Source organism: Euleptes europaea, chromosome 11, assembly GCF_029931775.1.
Source record: "Euleptes europaea isolate rEulEur1 chromosome 11, rEulEur1.hap1, whole genome shotgun sequence".
Classification (NCBI taxonomy): Eukaryota; Metazoa; Chordata; class Lepidosauria; order Squamata; family Sphaerodactylidae; genus Euleptes; species Euleptes europaea.
In genome coordinates this window covers 41,170,845-41,191,423 of record NC_079322.1, presented here as the reverse complement: position 1 = coordinate 41,191,423, position 20,579 = coordinate 41,170,845, and the positions used below count along the sequence as shown (strand labels likewise).

The window sequence follows — 20,579 nt, the reverse complement described above, 5'->3', positions numbered from 1 at the left end:
ATAGACATTTAGTTGTATGGAACCTTTGTACGAGGGCCTCCTCCTTTGGCAACTTAGGAGCAGACATGAGCACTCTTCAAATGTTCTCCCCGCCCTCTCCAGTGACGCTAACTAAGACATGGAACACTGCTGGGATCACTTCTACTTCCTGTCAAAGGCCAAAGAAGGATCCTGTTTGAGGATGGAAGCTGATCTGACAGCTCAAACATAGCAAGTGCAGGAAACCTAAGTATTCAAATAATACAGCCAGTTAATTCCTAGGAAAGAAGTGTGCTCTTAAACATATGCATATAGTACATGGCTTGGACTGTAAAAAGCTAGGAAAGTGAATTAATAAGCAGAAGGCTTTTGACAACACTATATAGAGCACTACTATTTTTATTTAATTTAATCCCTTTTTTGGGGGGGTTTTGTATAGTGCAATCCTGAGCAAACAGCTTCCAAATGTATTTTTGTGGCACTATAATGAAATTATTACAATTGCATTTTATGATTATGCAGTTCCTTCTACTCCATGAAGATGCTTAACTAAAAGAGTGGCATACAAATTTAACCATAAACACGAGGTACTAAAAACTGTGGCAGCTTTGCCCACATAGACTGATGATAATTTGGATTCAGTTAAGACGAGGCATACAACACACTCAGGAATTTAGGAGAGCTGTCAAGTGGGCCTGTATGACACTTTTCCAACATGGGGATTTTCCAATGACCAAAGTAATCCTAACGTAGATCAGATTAAAAATTAAATAATCCAAATTAAATAAATCCAAATTAAATTAAATAATCCAAATTAATTAAATAAAGGAGCTGTCAAACAAAAAGCTCATAATCAGCTATATCAGTACTTGGGGACGCATATAAAGAAAAGTTACAAGATGCCCAAGTATTGTCGAAGGCTTTCATGGTCAGAGTTCATCAGTTCTTGTAGGTTATCCGGGCTGTGTGACCGTGGACTTGGTATTTTCTTTCCTGACGTTTCGCCAGCAGCTGTGGCAGGCATCTTCAGAGCCCGGATAACCTACAAGAACCGGTGCCCAAGTATTCTCTAGTACATTTTGCTGGCAGTAAATTAAGGGAGTAACAAGCATTTTTATCATGTTAAACCATTTCATAATTTACACCCAAAAGCTTCAATGGCCTATCTAGTCAAGTACTCATTCTCAATTGACTGCCTTTATTTGTTGGATCGGCAGTGTTGGTATGGGGAGAGCCACAGAGTCAGGGATGGTTGAACAGGCCTGAAGCAGTCCTGGCAATGGCACAGGGCACACTTGCCTCAGACCTTGACCACCATGGGTCGCTTGGTTCAGCTTGCTCCTTGACATCTGTGGGGGACTCCTGCCCCTCCCCTCCACCAGACTCCACTCCCTTTGGCCCCAGTTCAAATGGTCTCAGATGAAGAGGGGAGAGGGGTAATGGACACCATCTCCCTTCCCTTCTCTCAGCTCCTCCCCCACACACACACCTGAGCAGCCTGCAGTGGAAAGCCAGAGGCATCCCTATCAGCCCCTTCTTTGGCCCTTTCAAAGACTGCATGGCATTCTGCTCACACAGCGCGGCGTACCCTCATACTGCTCCCCCACTCTCATGAGAATCAGGAGCTGCTCCAGCAGTTCTGCCCCACCCCTGCCTCACAGTGGCCCATCCTGAGACACTGCTGATCAGTTACTGAAGCAGCTATTTAACGGGCAGTCACTTCCTGCAGCAGCCGCTAGTAAGGAATGGGGGAATTACCATCCCTGGATGCAGCATGCAGCCCTCTCAGGTAGAGGCTCGCTGGGAACTTTCCCAGTTACCCAAATCTTGCAAGAAGGCAGAATACTAGGCTTCTACCATGCCATAAGTAAACATGAGAAGAGGCACAAAGAAGTGAAATACGGATAAAGGGAAGCCAGGAGGGAAAATAGTGGGCCACAGGTCATGTGGGGCAAGAAATGAAGCATGTAGACACGCCTTCAAATCAGTAAGCCCGTCGCAGAATCTTATAGCACCATCTCCAGCACGAGTGCCCCCACAAATCCTGAAGTTCACAGCATCTCTCTAATGCAGCCACAGCAGAAGAAAGTGGAAACTTTACCATTAACCTTTCACACGTGCAGATAACAATCGTTTCCCAACAGCTTTATATTTAAGAAGAGGATCTCTTATGATCTTTAACTTCAATAAAACTTTAAATGACTTCTTGGCAATTTGACAGAGAATTGAAAGAAGAAGAAATTTTTAGATAATTTATCAGCTAAAAAAGGAAGAAGTGCTGTGAGATCTGCATACAAAAAGTAGGAGTGCTTTAAGACAATTAAATTATTTCCCTGCAGGCACTGTCTTTTCAATTTGAGCTAATGACATCATTTAAGGATGGTCCATTTAACTCTTTTGCAAAGCAGACAGACAGAAGGCAATCTGGAAGTGTTTGCTAGGATTCCCCATATTTCAGAATTTAATAGTGAAGTGCTTCCATCAAATTCTTACATTCAGGCATTAATCAAGAGAATGAAAGAATAATCTCATAAGAAAAATGTGTTGCGGCTTTTTAAGAAGTTTCTACCACTCCCCACACTCCCCTTCAGGAAAGGAATTGGTTTCATCCTAACGGCAATTATGCCACTTTGAAGTAATAACGGAATCAAGTTGGCTCAGTCTTTACTCCTGCCTCTAGAGTGCGCCCAAATCACTTCTATTACCTATGGCTTCAACAGTAAATTTCCTGTCCCTACCCTATCAATATGCAAATTAGCTCTCAATTTCTAGAAAAGAAGACAGTCTAGCCTGTGCCAGCCATTTACCATGTGACAGTGGCAATTTTATGCTCCTTCAACACACATCTGTTTTGTCTGCTCTTACGATGGCCAGAAATTCTTATAGATGTGTCCTCATAGTCGGGAAGGGAGAGGGGTGTTTACTAGGCACAAATAGAGTCTGGAACCTTCGTAGGTCTTCCTTGCTCCAAGTAGCAACCAACTGGTCACCCAAATATGGCTTCTGGGTTTCAGATCAAAGCCGCTGTGCTCCAAACTACCTTCCTGCATGCCTAAGAGCTCCAAAACGCACATGGAATCCAACTGCTCTTAAATATTTAGTTCATTTCTGCACAGAGCTGATCCATCCATGAAGTTACCAGAAAACTACACTGGTAGTGGCTCCATATGCACATCAGAGATTGCACAGAACTCTAAACGTCAGAACTCTGAGATCTAGAAGCCAACATGCACAGCAGATTCATCTACTGGCTAGGGAGGACTTCATTTCAAGGGAGGATGAAGTGCTGACATTACCAGGGAGGGGAGAACCTGGTTATCATATGTAGTGTCACCATATGATATCTCTATCCCCCTTTGTTGCTTATTTTGAAATCAATGACACCTTCAACTCCTGGTCACCACTCTGCCCTCTGATAGCCTGGATGACTGTTTATGGGTCTGTTTGTTCTTGCTTTGCAACAAGGAAAGCAAATTAAAAATAAATTTGTTCATGAGAACAAGGTAGTTGATTAAAACACTGTAAATATAATGTAGCATATGAGTTATATTATGGTCAGAAATAGAGATTGTTCCATTGCAACCGTGATATGCCTGGTTTTTAAACACCATTTAATATAATTGTGGTTAGCATGGATCCAAAGATATGTGAGTGGAAGGGAAGGAGCAGCTAGCTAGCATAGTCCCAGGTCCTCTAATCTGACGCTTCTGAGCCAGCGTGCTGCAGGGGTTAAGAGCAGTGGTTTGGAGCGGTGGACTCTGATCTGGAGAACCAGGTTTAATTCCCCACTCCTGCACATGAGCGGAAGAAGCTAATCTGGTGGACTGGATTTGTTTCCCCATTCCTACACATGAAGCCAGCTGAGTGACCTTGGGCTAGTCACAGTTCTCTCAGCTCCACCTACCTCACAGTGTGTCTGGTGTGGGGAGGGGAAGGGAAGGTGATTGTAAACCGGTTTGATTCTTCCTTAAGTGGTAGAGAAAGTCAGCATATAAAAACCAGCTCTTCTTCTTCTCCTCAGGCAGTCCTCATGTTGCCGCAGGTGAAAGAGGCTGCAAAAACTCTTGTGCAAACTGAAGAACTTCTTGGATTTATATGAAAGGCCTAGTGAAGCCCTTAAAGAAAGCTGGACTTGCTAGAGGAAAAACCCAAATACATGCATAATTTGCTTGATTTGCATCATTTATATAAAACAGCTCTGCACTATTAAAAGTAGAAATGTTAAATTACCTAAAGACAGTGCAGAATATATACTATCTGGAAGTGAAACACTAAGTTTCACCTACTGTATATTCCAAGAATATTCCACCTACTGTATATTCTTCTAGCCTCTTCTTAAACATAGGCAAGACACAGCAGTCCAGGATTGAGACAGCAGAGTTTGAAAGCAGTAGCAAAAAAACAAAAACAAAATACTAATAGCAAAACAACACAAAAAAACCCTCCCGTCCTGCCTATATCAATGGTTGAATGCATTACAGTGCTCCATTACAGCCACATGTCATTCCTCCCATGTGAAAGTAAAGGTGCCATGACAGATATGTCAACATGATTCCACTACATACAGGGCTGTGGCATTCAGTAGGTTTCCACTCTTGTGACCTCAGGTCACAGCCTGTACCAGCTAATGCTGCAAAAAAAAAAAAAAAAAACACCCCTTTCCTTTGACTATATAACTATAAGTACAAGTTCATTTATTTGATAGCACCCCCCACATTGCTTTAATTTATAAAGCACTTAAAGGGTTCACGGCTTACAAAACAAGAAAACCTAGTTCCCTATCAAGGTTAATGACCTTGTAGAGAGCATCCTAGGTAGGTGTAAATCAATGAGATTTGCATAATTGCCTTAATGGAATAAACCAGGTCTCGCCTAGTCCAGCATACTGTCTTCACCAAAGGCAAGTTGGAAGCCTATGGGAGTTCCCAAGTAGGGCATGAAGAGGATGGCCACCTTCTTCACATCCTGCTTGTGGGTTGTCCGCATCATTTGGTATTAATCGGAGGTTCCACTTAGCTATACTAGCTAATAGCTAGCTGCAAACCCACTCCTCTATCCTTTTAAAATCCCACCTAAATTAGTAACTGGGAGGGAAGGCAACATGGTTCATCCCAATCTCATCAGATCTTGGACACTAAGCAGGGTCAGTACTTGGAAGGGAGTCCTCCAAAGAAGACTATGCAGAGGAAGGCAATGGCAAACCACCTCTGCTTCTTAATTGCCTTGAAATTCCCTTGGTGGGGTTGCCATAAGTCGGTTGCGACTTGACAGCACTTTACACTCACACATACACACACACACGTTAATAACTACCACCATTACTTGTAACAACAGTCATTAAAAAATGACATATAGCAACATGGATTTCCTTTGGTCAGTCCTAAGCCTTCTATCTACAAGCTTGAGTAACCCTAGGTTTTAGTGTTTTGAGAGCGGTCTTCTTTATTAATTCACTCCACATTGCTCATCATTTTACAGACATCTATTATGCTCCCCCTTAGCAATATTTTTCTGTTAACTAGAACAACATTTTAACTTTTCCTTGTAGGAAAATACCAATCAAAACCCAGATGAGTTTACCAAAAATCAGCAGAACAAGTCAGAGGAGTGATTCCTGTCAACTTATAGCTAACTACAAAATGAAATGTAAGAGCATTACAAACAATGGATTAGCCAGCCTATCTACCTGATGGATTGGGAAGCGGGTCTACCAAACAGTCATGCAAAAGAGTTGTAACCTGTCCCAGTTAAGTAACATTTGGCAGGACAGACTTCAACAGACAAACTGTAATGCTTCAGAAAACTTCTTATAGGCAAATTCAGCATCAAATTCAGAATTCTGAAATCTAAAATACTGATTTTACATACTTCATAAAATCAGTAAAACGCTGCTCAGCTTTCATTTCGTATCTTCGGGACTGTCCCTCTTAGTTCACCCCCCCCCCCAGACACTATGTTCTGCTGATTCTAACTTACTGGTGGCCCTCAGCCCTAGAAGTGTGCAGCTGTCCTCGACCCTGGCTCTGGCCTGATGGAACTGTTAGAGGCAGACCCAGAATACTATTCACAGCCTCAGGAGATCAGCTCTGTCAAAGCTGACCATATATTTGATGCAGTGCAAATGGTTCCCAATCCACAACCAGGGAGCATGCCTGCAGTAGCCAGTGCCGAATGCAAAGATGCAGCCCCCAGGACTTGCATATATAGAGTTTCCCCCCCCCCATGATACAGGATGCTACATTCCCCCCCCCCATGATACAGGATCCTACCTTCCACAAGTGCTTTGTCCTTGCACAGTCAGAGCAACAGTACACTGAAGAAAGTTACAGAATAACAAAAATATCCTTCCACATTTCTAAGACAATTTCTTATAAAAAGACAAAATGGGATGTTAACACAACCATCACAATACAAGAGATTCTTCAAAGGTAGAATGGAAGTGTCCATCTATACAGGCTTTAGGGTACATTGAGGATACTAGAGAAGAAATTAATTTAGTGATATTTCATGAAAACAAAAATCTGATTAGCAGGACTGGGGATTTAACGCTAATGTCATAAGTAGGTTGTCAAGGTGGATAAATGTGTCTACCTATCTAAAGAAAATACTTTTTCACTTCAATTAGACATGCTGTTTTTTATTTCCTAGCTTTAAAATGTTCTTCAGTGCGACTGGGACAGATTTTTGCATTCCACCCAAGATGCAGCGGTACCTGGCACTCATGCAATGAGAACCACCCCAGATAGGAAATTACACCAGTATTTCAAAGTGCTCTGAATTAACAAATTACTCACTACTATTCTTAGGGTTGAAAATGTACAACCATTCCATGAAAGTGAAAGTTAACTGGCGCCCACAGGCACGAGTGGGAATAATGCAAAGGTTAACTCTCGTCTTCTTTTTGCCCATCAGCAGTAGAAAGAGGAATGTCCTATCACACAAAGAAAACTTTCTCTGAATTATGCTCCGCTCCTTGTAAAGAGAACTTTAGGGGAGGGGGGATCTTACCAACAAATTCTTTAAAAAAGCATTTTGGGATATAACATTCTAATTTTATACATATGGCCTTGTTTAATAACAGAACGAAATATAATGAAGAATATAAACATTTCCAAATCTGCAAAATAAAGAATTTTAAATTCTGCAACAGTGTTTTTATCTGGGTTTTACTGTGCATGACACATATAGTCCAAATCTAACATAACAGGGTTTTAAAAAATTTTCTCCAGTAATAATTTTTGGAGTTGGCACAGCTGAACTATTTTGCACCTATGCTAAAAGATTTCAAAAATGCACTCAGAAGTACAATAACGGGTTTTAGAAAATGGAGTGTGTCACTTCAGCACTAAAGACCACTCAATAGAGGCTTACCACCATTTATACTTTTCCCTTCCTGAAATAAATAAGAAGCACTTTATGCATATATTACATGTCCGGGAAAAGATTCTTATTGTAAAATGACAAAAGCCTTCTTGGATAGCTCTGCAGAAGGTTACCACACATGATTATTTTAACATTTCCCAAACTAGAGCGTAATTGAAAAAGTTTAAAAAATGTCTGCCAAGGGGGAAAAATATACATGGAATTGAGATCCTGTAATTGAAGATTTAATGCAAAGCAAGATATTCTTGATCAACACACCCAAGGCCTTAAAAATTCTACTGTAAATATCAAGCTACTTGACTACAAATCATTCTCATACTACTATAACCTACCCTAATATAATCAAGAAATATCACATTGGTCAAACAAAAATTCTTTGCTAAAATTTGACTGTGAATACACCCAACGTCCGAACACAGCCCAGGAGCAAAGAAAGTCATAAAACCATAAAAACCAGCATGAGATTTCCCTGATGTGGCCTCTTGAAGTCATAAAACTCAAAGCATCTTTCCCAAACTGTCTTCATTCAGTTGTGTCTTAACTATCTGGGTTATAAATACTTTCGTCTCTTGACATGTTTTCTCCCACAGGCTCCATTTCCACAGGAAATGAAAAGTATTGTAAATTCCTTGCATATTACCATAATAGCCAAAGCATTAATGCAATATTATTACGGCTGGAGAGAAGTGAACTGTTGCTTTATAAATCACCAGATGGAAACACACGAGGATAAAAATCATTTCCTGAACAGAGAAGGTTAATCCCAGAAAAGTTAATTCAAAAGGTGCAAGGAGAAGACAGGTTTTTATCGATAAGTTCAAAATACTAACTTGCGTTACGCAGCAAATGTACTGAATCAATACTCAGACTGGAAACATCTTTCTCTCATGCATTTTTACAGCAACAATGCAACCACTAGAAGTCTACAATGGACAAATACGAAATTGGGCCGCAGACCCTTACGGAACAGCTACGGCGTCTTTTGCATGTCAGTCGACAATAATGCATTATTCCACCCGCACAAAGGGGGGAAGGACCCTTTGCAGGCAGTATAAGCCCTATCGGTTGAGTCAATGTGCAGTTGCTAAGAGGCAAATATGCCCCCTCTTGTAATCAAATAGCCCAAGCTCAGCACTGCTGCTGGCTTGGGGCGAAAAGCAAATTCCACCAGCCGCAAACTTAGAAACAGTCTTGAATTATTTGTCGCTGACCGCTGGCTGAACCCTGTCCTGATGAGCACCATCACCATTAGCTACTTCTCGGCGTATTCCATCACCCAATGGCAACAGCCGCATGCTGCAGCTCAGGCTACGAGAAATTGATCAAACTGGGTAATGAGACTATTTCTTCACCGAGGTTATTTTAAATGAATATAAATATTTTCTTTCTACATAATTTGCCACAAAAGGTCACCGAGCTCCCTATGATTCTGAAGAAAAATGCTTTAGACTCCCACTCTCCATATCTGAACAAAACAAACAGTTCTGTAGAATTTGTGTGTGTGGGGGGGGGTTGTCAATGGCATAAATCTTACAGACCTGGCAGCATCCTATACAATTGATTAGAGGAAAACATTTACAGCTGCACATTTTAGTTACAGCTGAAAAGATACAATGCAATTTTAGAAAGATGTATAACTAATCATGACTTACTTATTATAAGCCTTCCACAGAGGCACATTTTTGCCCAACAGCCTGAACTCTAAAACACACAAATTGAACTTGTGGGCAAAGATACCCAGAATGTTACATTCAGCATCTGTAAGCCCCAGATATTTTATCTCCCTATCCCTTCCCATGAACACGCACTTCAGAGGATCAGGCAACTGTCCAGAGAGATATTTTATTTATTTAATTTATACCCCACTTTTATCCCCAGTGGGGACCCAAAAGTGGCTTACAATATTCTTCCCTTCTCCATGTTATCCTCATAAGAGTCCTGTGAGGTAGGTTAGGCTGAGTGTATGTGAAAGCCCTAAGCTACCCAGCAACCTTTCATAGCAGAGTGGGTCTCCCAGATCCTAGTCAAATACTCTGACCACTACACCACAAACCACACTACACCACAAACCACACACACATAAACACAGTGCTGAAGTTCTCTCAGTCACACAAGTGACTCTTTGGAGCCTAGCAATATCATTCGCATTAGGATTAACGCTTCTACAGTTAGCAAGATAAATAGAGATAGGGATGTATTATAGGTTTTCTACATATTCCTTCTTCATAATGAATTTTGCATCTGTACTACTTAATGTGTCTTACATTCATTTACAGTTGAGGTCCATTTAACTTTGGCAAGCTTCAAGGAGAAGACAAATTTCTTCTTTGACATCGGGGTATAATTTTCAAACAGAATTTTCAGCAGCAGCTAAATACAATTAAAATCCAGGGCAACATTGCAGGTGTGCTGAGGGCTTTGTCACCTACATAATTATGGCAAGGAACTCGTGCAATGGTAAAACCCACCCAACTGCATGCTGTTGCTTAGATCCAAGTTGTCTACATGAAATCAACCTTTTCATTAGGTGCTTTAACCAATCAAACCTCCAATGGGATTCGCCCCATCATCAAAACCAATATAGTAAAAAAGGAAGTTGTGATTAAAAATCTGAATGAAGCGATTAAAATAATATACTTTATAAGCCTCATGGATGAAAAAATGGTTCTCTATTAAAGAAACATATATACCCTAAAGCAGAGACAGCCAAGTCTTGCATTCTTGGGGGCAACTCAGTTCTTCAGGAGTAGAAAGTCTGCATCAAAACCAACTGCTTCGTGGGTGAACAGGCCCTGTTGAAACTGGCACCAATTCTAGGAAGATCTTCACACTTATGGCTAATGCATTCAGACATATGCACCATTAATGGGGGATTCAACAATTCCCAGGTTGCCATGGCACCTAGAAATTTCACTGTGCCACCTAGCATTTTCAGCAGTGATTTTATTGTAGTATCTCCCAGTGATCCCCAGAAGTACAAACTTATTATTTGACATCATAAAACCTTTTACTGTATTATGTAAAAATACATGTGGATGAAGTTCTTGTCATTACTTTACAGCATTCAGTAGTGGTAGATTAATACATTTCTTAACCATTTGCTCTCTAGATTGGCTCAATTAAGTAGAGCTTTTTAAAGAAATAATGGAGTTATGAGAAACTGGGGAGAAGTTAGGTTAGGGTTAGATGCTTGCATTTCATTGTGGTGGTGGCAAACATAGTTGCCCCTATATTTATATACTATAACAATTTTGTAATAGCTTTAACAAAATTATGAAAAACTGAAGAGTTTAGGATTAGGTTTTGTTGTAGCAATAATTTAAAAATATGGTCAAATAAAATACAAACCCTGAAGGATGGAAAATGAGTCTGGCTCCCACAGCCAAAAAAAAAAAAAAAACAAATTATCAAAGCCTGCATGAATGTGTGAAATTTCTCAGTCTCACAACTTTTTGGGAGAAGGGGGGGAGGTCATCTACAAGAAATGAGATGGCTAAAATATTTACCATATTTCAGGTATCCCAAGACATTATTGGGATATTTTTAATCGTCTTCATACGTTTGAACAAGCCAGCAAAAATCAGGGGTGCATGCAACTTCAGGAATCTGTGTCCAACATCAACTAAGAACTTAAACCATGGTTAAGAACTGGCCACAGACTGTGATACAAAAACCAGGGGCTGATATGGATTTGTATGTTTGTATTAACTATAGCTGAGCTTTGTATCTGAACTGACAAACCACAGTTGATGTAGTTTCGCTGTCCCTCAGCATTTCTGCTTGTAAAGGTACCAAAACAGGTTTAGCTGATGTCTCCTCTACATGACTTCCAAGGACCCTGACTGCTCAGCTAAGCCATGGTACCCATGGGAAGGTTCTTTAACCAGAGTTAAGGCAACAAACCATGATTTGCACTAACTACATTATACCAGATTGGACCATCATCTCTCCACAGATGTCTGCAGAAGCTGGATTTTCACTATCTAGTCAGGTACCATGTAGCATACAAACTATTGTTCAAAATGACCAAGTGTACCCATTATCTGTGGAAATGTATTCAGAATTCTCAGTTTATCCAATAATTAGAATCAGGGATAAAATGTTTGCTGAAGCATCATGCAAACTATGGCACTGGCCTCAGTTTAAAGAGGAAAACTATTAGCAAACAGTATTTCATCCTCCCCAAAATGTGTCCAACACTGAATTCTCTACATGTACACAGATGAGACAAAAGTGCATAAAATTACCCATTTAAATCAATAGTAAGGGGAAATTAGCAGCTAGTAGCAGAAGAGCTCTAATCAACAGTCTAGCCATTTGACAAAGTCAGTGGCAACAGCAACGGAGTCATCACAACTTCTACTGCCAATGAGCCAGATGGCGTTACTGGAAAAAATTATGCCCACAGACTGGCAGCTTGATCCTGTGATTACTGCCCAAGGGAAGGAGTAATGAAAACAAGGAATAGTTAGATGTGATAGGGTAAATCAATTATCACCAACTCACTGCAGCCCTTCCTAGATTACTTTAGAAACTTATCTTAACTACAAGCACCTGGTAGGTGAAAAGGTTCCCATCGGCGGAGACGTGATCTTTCTTCATTGACCGAGTTAATATAATGAAACATAATTTTTATTCACAGATGATAAAACAATTTCTCCTTCTAATTTTGCACAATGGATAAATGCATTTTAAGACACTTGCCATGAAAACCTTCTATCAGACTTTTGAAATACAAGTATCTTGTGAAGTTGTGTTTTTATCCTCCCCCCATCCCCCATAGCATTATTTCAAAAAAAGTCTAAGAACATGCAATGGTCTTATGACAAGGACTTCTGAAATTACCCAGAGGGCAGAGGTGAATTTCACATCACGGTTTAAAACTAAACATTCTTCATACAGCTAACTTTGGCTGAAATATTTTTGAAATGGGAAAAGGTTGCAGACACTAGAAAATTAAACACACATACCTCTTCCCCATCCCAACTTTTCGTTTTTCTATCCCTTATTGAGAAACTAGAAAATAAGCTGCTGCTGAGCAACTAATGCTTTTCCAATCTCTTTTTCCATCTCGCTGCCAAGCAATGAGATGAACAACCAGGATAGCCATGGCTTTCCTGAAATGCCACTACCATTAAGCAACTTCTCAACAAGGCAGACCAAGTCCCACCTATTCTGCAGGTTGCTTTATAATACAAGCAGCTGACAATGAGCCACAAAAGTTGATGGCATTGCGCAGTGGGCTATAATACAACTTAAACTTAGCGACCATGCAAGGCAACTGAAGGGAGACCAGGTAGTGAGAGGCAGGATGTATACATCAATGATCTGTGGGTCTCAGACAAGAAAAATAAGTGATTAATTTGGTAGCACGGAAAACTCGTGCGCAAAGACAACTGCCAAGATTCCTTTTTAGTCTACAGTGAGTAAAACTACTGACCTCATAAAAACTCAGTGATAGACGCAGAGGAGAAATTCTGCAGTAGTCAAAGACACAGAGTGACAATAAACGGGTATTTTTTTCTAGATGTAGAAACAACATGAACAAATCAATCAATGGAAGTGTTTGAGTAAAATGCAGTAATGTGGTGGAATCCAAAGTCACATAGTTAAGCACAGCAAACTGTGAACAGCCCAAGGCAGCCAGCAAGGAGCTACTGCTGAAACACACCAAGATCCCGTTTGTGTGACAGAGAGTTGTTAGGCCAAGATTACGCAATGGTAACTATCACTGAAACTTTATTGTGTAAATAGGCCCTCTGGGATAGACAGGCCTGTCCCATTCCAACCTAAATATATGCTGAATCATTTATTGGGGACTTTCTATCCCGCTGGCCCACCTATATCTTCAGAGTTTTCTTTTAAAAAATTATATGAACAAGCAAATACAATGACGTAAAAGAAACACTTTCATTTTTTTAATGTTATCCAAAAGCTTTAATCAAGAACACACAAGAAGAGTGTCATAACTGATTTTCTGGACCATTGATTTCATTTTGCACTACGTGAATACTCTGTGTACCATGATTCTCAGAAACAGGCAGGCATTGAAAAGGCACATTTTTAGCATTCATTTCCACAGCCTGAACTTGAGGCAAACAGCTTCCTATAACTCTTCATGGTAACTGCAATTGTTTCAAATATTTTTATGATACGTTCACATACTTCAGTGCCACTACAAAAAAATTACATCAAAAATATACACATGAGCAAAAAAAAAAAAAAAAAGGAATGATTCTAAAGCAAATACAAGAACTAGTAGACAAATTTTGTTTCATGGGTAAAAGGGCTTATTTTATGCATCATAAAATAATTTGGGGTCATTTCTTTAAACTGGGGCATCGGAAGTTTGAGCAGATTCCATAAAACAAATAACAAAGAACAAACGGGAAAGATAACTGGATGCCAAAAGAGAATTTACTTCAGATGAGTCAAGACATCACAGCAACATTACAAACATTAAGATCATGACTTTGGAAAACAAAATAAATGATGCATGTGCCCCAACATGAAGCCTTAAAAAAAGAAATAGCCATGGTATTTGGATAAACAAATTTAAATCACAGTGAATTCCTTTGTTAAAATCTAAAAGGAAAAGGAACTTTTAAATTTAAAAACACCATTCCATGGGTGCTGTCCTTAATCTAACATTAACAGTTGGTTCACACAAGTCTTTTCATAACACATGGCCAGTTCTAAGCACCCCTGAACATCACATTCACACAGAGGATGCCTATATGGGAATCTGCATGATACGGCTACTACCAGGAGTGAGCACAGAAGCTACACGCAGTGCAGCTGCTCAATATAACCATGTACTATCCAGTTCCCCCTTGTGTTTCTCTATGCATGCTCTGGCACATCAGCAGCTGACAGTGGCCCAGGATTGCTTGCCTGCAGGGGAATATTCTACCGAGTGAGCCTCCCACTAGCTGCCTCGCAGACAAGATCAAATAGCAGGCCTTTCAGAAAATACCGTACACTATAAACGCGATGCCTTCCCGTTTTCAGCTTTCCCCCCTTCCAATTAAAAAAAAAAGCCTCTTTACAAGAAGTGTAGCAATACCAACCATATATTATTTGAATATAACCCTCTCCCAGCTTGTCTTGTTTTGCTGATTTTCAAGTGAACGAAGTGGTTATTAGCAATAGGTCAAAGCCTGCTCTCTGCCACAAACATATTAAAAACAAAAAGATGGGCAACGCTACTGTACAATATACAAACCTGTCATTTATGTCGCAACAAAACTCAGCCATCAATAAAGGGCGGGGGGAGAGAATCCCATTCAAAAATCAATTATATGGAGTCTTTTGTATAGAGAAGTACCACACCTTTCAGGCAACTGGTATTAATGAGCAGGCATGACTATAGAATCCCCATCAGTTTTTCTGACAAAGCTGCGACTACTCCAGCCTCTCATTGAAATTCCATTAATCTGGTGCAGCCGGGTCCAGTGCGAAAATCAAAACTCCATCTAACCCTTTATCAGTTCACAATAACCTACAAGTGAACTCTGCCTGTTAGCATATAGCGAGTTATGATTTTGCTATCAATCAGGCTGCAAGCCAATAAAATAAAAGCCAGCCAGGAACAGTGTGCCAGGCAAGAATTGTGTGTCTTGTTTTATTTTGAGGAATCCTTTTGGAGTGGTTTGTTTTGTGTTTTAATCCTTTCTGCCCTCGTTTTCTGTGCCTCTTCCAGTAAGGTGCCTGGGCCTCCGGAGTTCCCACACTGGGCTCCCCTCCTGCAATTTAATTGCTGCCAGCAATCAAGGCAAAGCCTCACTGAAGTTTGCTTGGATTTCATTAGAAGATATAACTTATGCTACTTTCTTACAGTACCTAATAAACCATAAAGAAACCTAAACACATTCGGCTGGAGGGAATAACTCGAAAATTAGGTGGCCGTTGGGAAACTGAGTGAACTTTTGAACCAAGGAAACTGGGAGAATACTTTCAAAAAAAGAAAAAAGAAAAAAAGGGGGACAGACTTTATAGTGTATACTTTCATAGGTTGGGCTGATGTTTTCAGGACCTCCAAAAAATTAAATGTATCATGAATAATACATATGCAGAGTTTATAACCTAAAGCATATTTCATGCTTGTAAAGAAAGCAGCCAAAAACAAACTACCCAAAGCTACTAGACTGAAACAGGCCTTTTGGTGACCTGTACTAATTTAGTTATTTATTGTTTAAACACAACAATTATCTCCTAAGTAATACAACTAATTAGATATTGGTCAGTGAAGGCAATTTTTTATTTAAAAAAAATCACATTACACATACGCCATGGTAACTAGAACAAAATTATTGCTATTTATTCCTGATTATCTTCTTAACAAAATGCCAAACAGACAATTAGAAGCCAAACTACTTACAATAAAATCTTATTCTTAGAAACAATGTTTTATTCTGGAGGTGTGATCATGGCTGAAGATGAGTGACTCATCTCTTAATGGAATTAAGACTATTGGCTACTGATAGATCCTAATTCCCCATTTATGCCACAATGAACAATATGTTTCATTGGATTAATATTTCAGTGATTTCATATTTCCAGTGCTTCTGACTACAAGTTTACTACCTGGCCCTACATTGTAATATTTCAGATGTAAACATTCCCATTAGTGAGACAATCACATTCAGAAGCAAAACAGAGTCGGCCTAGATGTTGGAACGCTGAATGCCAAAAGCATTAAAAGTGGTCTAAAAAGGAGGTAAATCGGAAGGGGATGTTACATTTGATTCATTGCCCCATACACAGATGCATTAATGATCTGCTGGATACACAAAGATTAAAACAGTTACCTATAGAGCAGCTATCAAAATTTATGAAGTATATCCACCAACATAATTCATACTAATTAAAGAAGGGGGTGCTGATACTTAACCAAACAGACAAGAAGAAACTGCTCATTTCATATTATAATATGTACATTTTTATAATACTTATTAATTTAAGTAAATATTTCATACAATAACAGAGTTGGAAACTTGTTAAACTAATTATTCACATATTGGTATTGATGGGATGCTTAACAGTTGGGCACCTGCATTGTTGAGAAATACATGGTTGGTTTTCACCAATAAATGCAGATGACTCCCCCCGCCCTTTTAAACAAAGCATGTCTCATGTGTGTTCTTTGTAATGGCGTTCAATATGCCATAGATCCAAAATACGGCAAATGGTATGTTAGCAACATGTACGGTAGGATATAAAGAACCTTTTTCCTTTATTTTGTTCATCGTCTTAGGGGGGAAATCTCTTTTGCCAGTAAATATAAAAAAAGAAAAAGGCAGCCAAAGGCAAGAGGTTATTTTATTGCTGGTTTTAAAAATAGGATCTCTCCCTTTTCTGTTATATAAAGCGTCCCACAAAAATTAACGCTAATAGTTACACAATTTACAGAGTTCTAGGAACGTAAAGACACTGTATTCTGAATCAGTTGTTAGGTTTATCACTTATGCACACACTTGACTTATCCCTGTTCTGCAGTAGACATAATTTTATACCTCATAAAAGCAATATATGTTTCCAAAGGGAATAATCTGGATAACATAAAATGCAGAAAAGCATGTTGCAGGAAGCATATTTTCATCCCACAGTGGTACCTCAAGGCAGAGATGGAACTGCACAGTTTAATCATGATAGGATGGCAAAAAAAACCCATTTATTTTTAAATCTAACGCTTGTGAATTAATTGGTTGCTCAGACTACACACATACACACACTGTATCGTAAGTAAACTTTTTAGAAAGTCTCTGGCAAGCTATGATGCAACAATCTCCATAGAATACTCAGTCGTTCTGCTCTTCAAGAACGATTTATAAATGATCTGACAGTGCGATCCTATGCATAGTTACTCCAGTCTGAGACCACTTAAATCAATGGGCAGAGACTGGAGTAATCCTGCAAAAAAACCCAAAAAATAGAATTGCACTGTATGGCTGATATTTTAATGAACGCAGACTGGAGGGGGGGGGGAAACTGCCCCAACGCTGTTGCTCCCCAAATGGCTTGAATTGGAAATCGAACTAAAAAGACAGTACAAGAAGGACACACATGAATAATTTATGAACTCATTCTGCTTGGAGGATGCCCCCCCCCAATCCATCAGCTACACGGTTTCATTATTTACGCAACAAAAGGAGCAAATCGTTAAGCTGCGGAATAAAATTAAAGCAAGAATCTGATGCTGATGAATTAACCAACATTTTGTTTCAAAGGAAAATTCTGAGTATATTCTGGTGTCCAGCTCATTGGGGCAGAGAAGAGCCCGGGGTGGGGGGGTGGGGGGGAGGGAATAGAAGGTGAGGAAACTGTTTTGATTGTAGCACGAAGGAACATGGTGTGCAGTTTTAAAAATATTCACTGTGCTTTATTTACCACTAGAGAGCACTCTTCTGTTCCTTAAAGGGTCTTGGGAAGGCAAGAAAACAAGGCCCCTATGTCTCCTGAGGCTTCGCTGTCTATCTCTTGCCCAAAAATTTTACCACTTAGTTCAGAAATAGCACAGGCCGATCCAACCAAATCAACAAAATGACCTGCATCCTGAGATAAAGAGAACGACTTACCATCAGACGGGCCGTCATCGTCTTTATCATACCGGTCAGATAGGTTGTCAGGAGGCACAGGCAAGGGACCTTCCTGTTCTTCCCCATCTTCTAATTCTCCTGCACAAACCAAATATTTACCAGGGATTAAAACAAGATTCTTTTCCATTTGACAATGCATAGAGTAAAGCATCGTTGCGAGCTGAATTTCAAATACAAGACCCTGCACAAGTAGGCTCTTCCCTGTACATCAGAAGCAGAGACCCCAAGCAGTGCCCTATTGGCAAAGAGTGCCTTAATAAACCACTCAGCAATGTGTGTTCCTCATTAGTGAAGATGAGCCCAATCTTCTTCGTTCAAACGGGAGTGGAAGCAAGCCTTTTCAAAAGAAACCATGTGAAAAAGCTACAACAAACCATGACAGAGGAACTATTTGAAAGAAGGTGGGTAAGGATAAGTATCAGAAGCTTTCCACCCCTCTTTCTAGTTTTCTTGTATATATCCCCCTCCCTAAATCAACCGTGACTTCTCCTATGAACTTTAAACAAATGGAAGAGCCACCATACTTTATTAGCTACAATGCATTCTCCTATAACACCCACACAACACTGATACACCACTTGCGGCAGGATGTTAGCACGACGTACACACAGATTGCCCCGTACGGAGCACTAATTTCAAACCGAAGCAGGATGAAGAGCATAAGGTATGGCATGCTGGTTACAGACTGTTTCACTGCCCATCCATCCATTGCCTACACCTGCCGTTCTAGCCCTCACCCCATTTTTTGGCAGCATTGCAGTGAGTCAGACACTGCATGTGAAGCCCAGCATGGATCCACACAGAGCACACACAATCATGGCTAAGGAGCTTTTCAAAAGCGTATAAAATCCACACCTAGGATACAATGATGATTTATACCAATTATATTATGTTACATTACTCCTTATTGCTAGAATTAAGAAAGAGAGTGCCTGAAGAAGTGTCACATTTATTTAATAATACCTAACATCCCTGTTCATTTCCCTCTCCAAGCTCTTTGGAGGAAGGGTGGGATGCAAATAAGATAATAACACATTTCCATAGTCTGTAGGAAGTTTGAATCCTGCTATCAGCTACTCTTTGCATAAATTTTCAATTCAAATGAGCACTAGCCCATGGTTGTTGTTGGTTTTTTTTGTTAAAGCCTGGAACTTTCATAGATCTCTGCACTTCCAAAAAAACTACCCCCCCCCAAAAAAAAAACTACAAAAAAACCTGGATTCTCTATAGCAGTGATGGCGAACCTTTTAGAGACCGAGTGCCCAAACTGCAACCCAAAATCCACTTATTCATCGCAAAGTGCCAACACGGCAATTTAACCTGAATACTGAGGTTTTAGTTTAGAAAAAACAACTCATACGTTAACATCTTATGCTCACAAGCATAAAATGATCCAAACAAAGTAAGGAAAGCAATCCCAAGTGCTTTCATTGATTTAAAATTATTTGGCAGAGAATTCCACACTTTAAGGATTTCATTTTCAGAACTAACTGTACTATCCTTTGTCATCCATAAAATTAAATCATGGCAATGACTGACAAACACCATGTTCCCCATCTGCATTCTCAAAACTCTGCAGGGGGGCTTATTGTTGAGTTGTGCATCTGAGTGGCAAGTCCAAGGCAAAACCTCCCATTCACAAATGGACAACAACCCCCTCAATGCAGTTTTGAGAATCTGGATGGGGGAAATGTGCATCTGAGTGACAATTCCAAGGCTAAACCTCCCATTCACAAATGGACAATAAACACCCCCCCCCCCATGCAGTTTTGAGAATCTGGATGGGGGGAATGTGCATCTGAGTGGCAAATCCAAGGCAAAACCTCCCATTCACAAATGGACAATAAACACCCCCCCCCATGCAGTTTTGAGAATCTGGGTGGGGGAAATGTGCATCTGGGTGGCAAGTCCAAGGCTAAACCTCCCATACACAAATGGACAATAACCCCCCCCCCCATGCAGTTTTGAGAATCTGGATGGGGGAAATGTGCATCTGGGTGGCAAGTCCAAGGCTAAACCTCCCATACACAAATAGACAACAACCCCCCCATGCAGTTTTGAGAATCTGGATGGGGGAAATGTTCATCTCAGTGGCAAGTCCAAGGCTAAACGTCGCATACACAAATAGACAACAACCCCCCCCCCATGCAGTTTTGAGAAGCTGGATGGGGGAAATGTTCATCTCAGTGGCAAGTCCAAGGCTAAACATCCCATACACAAATAGACAACAAACCCCCCCCCCCATGCAGTTTTGAGAATCTGGATGGGGGAAATGTTCATCTCGGTGGCAAGTCCAAGGCTTAACGTCCCATACACAAATAGACAAAAAAAAAAACCCCATGCAGTTTTGAGAATCTGGATGGGGGAAATGTTCATCTCAGTGGCAAGTCCAAGGCTAAACATCCCATACACAAATAGACAACAACCCCCCCCCCCATGCAGTTTTGAGAATCTGGATGGGGGAAATGTGCATCTCAGTGGCAAGTCCAAGGCTAAACCTCCCATACACAAATGGACAATAAACGCCCCCCCATGCAGTTTTAAGAATCTGGATGGGGGAAATGTGCATCTGAGTGGCAAGTCCAAGTGAAAGAGCCGTCCGCCGCAAGCCTCCCGCAA

The 20,579-nt window shown here is 40.3% G+C and overlaps 1 protein-coding gene across 1 annotated transcript in view; it reads right to left on the bottom strand.

Moving 5' to 3' along the window:
- The window catches only part of SKAP2 (src kinase associated phosphoprotein 2), a 125,450-nt gene that overhangs the window by 87,674 nt on the left and 17,197 nt on the right, over positions 1-20,579 (bottom strand). Inside the window, exon 4 of the mRNA XM_056857484.1 lies at positions 17,940-18,038. Within this exon, the coding sequence (XP_056713462.1) occupies positions 17,940-18,038 (99 nt within the window). The remainder of the gene's footprint in view (positions 1-17,939; positions 18,039-20,579) is intronic.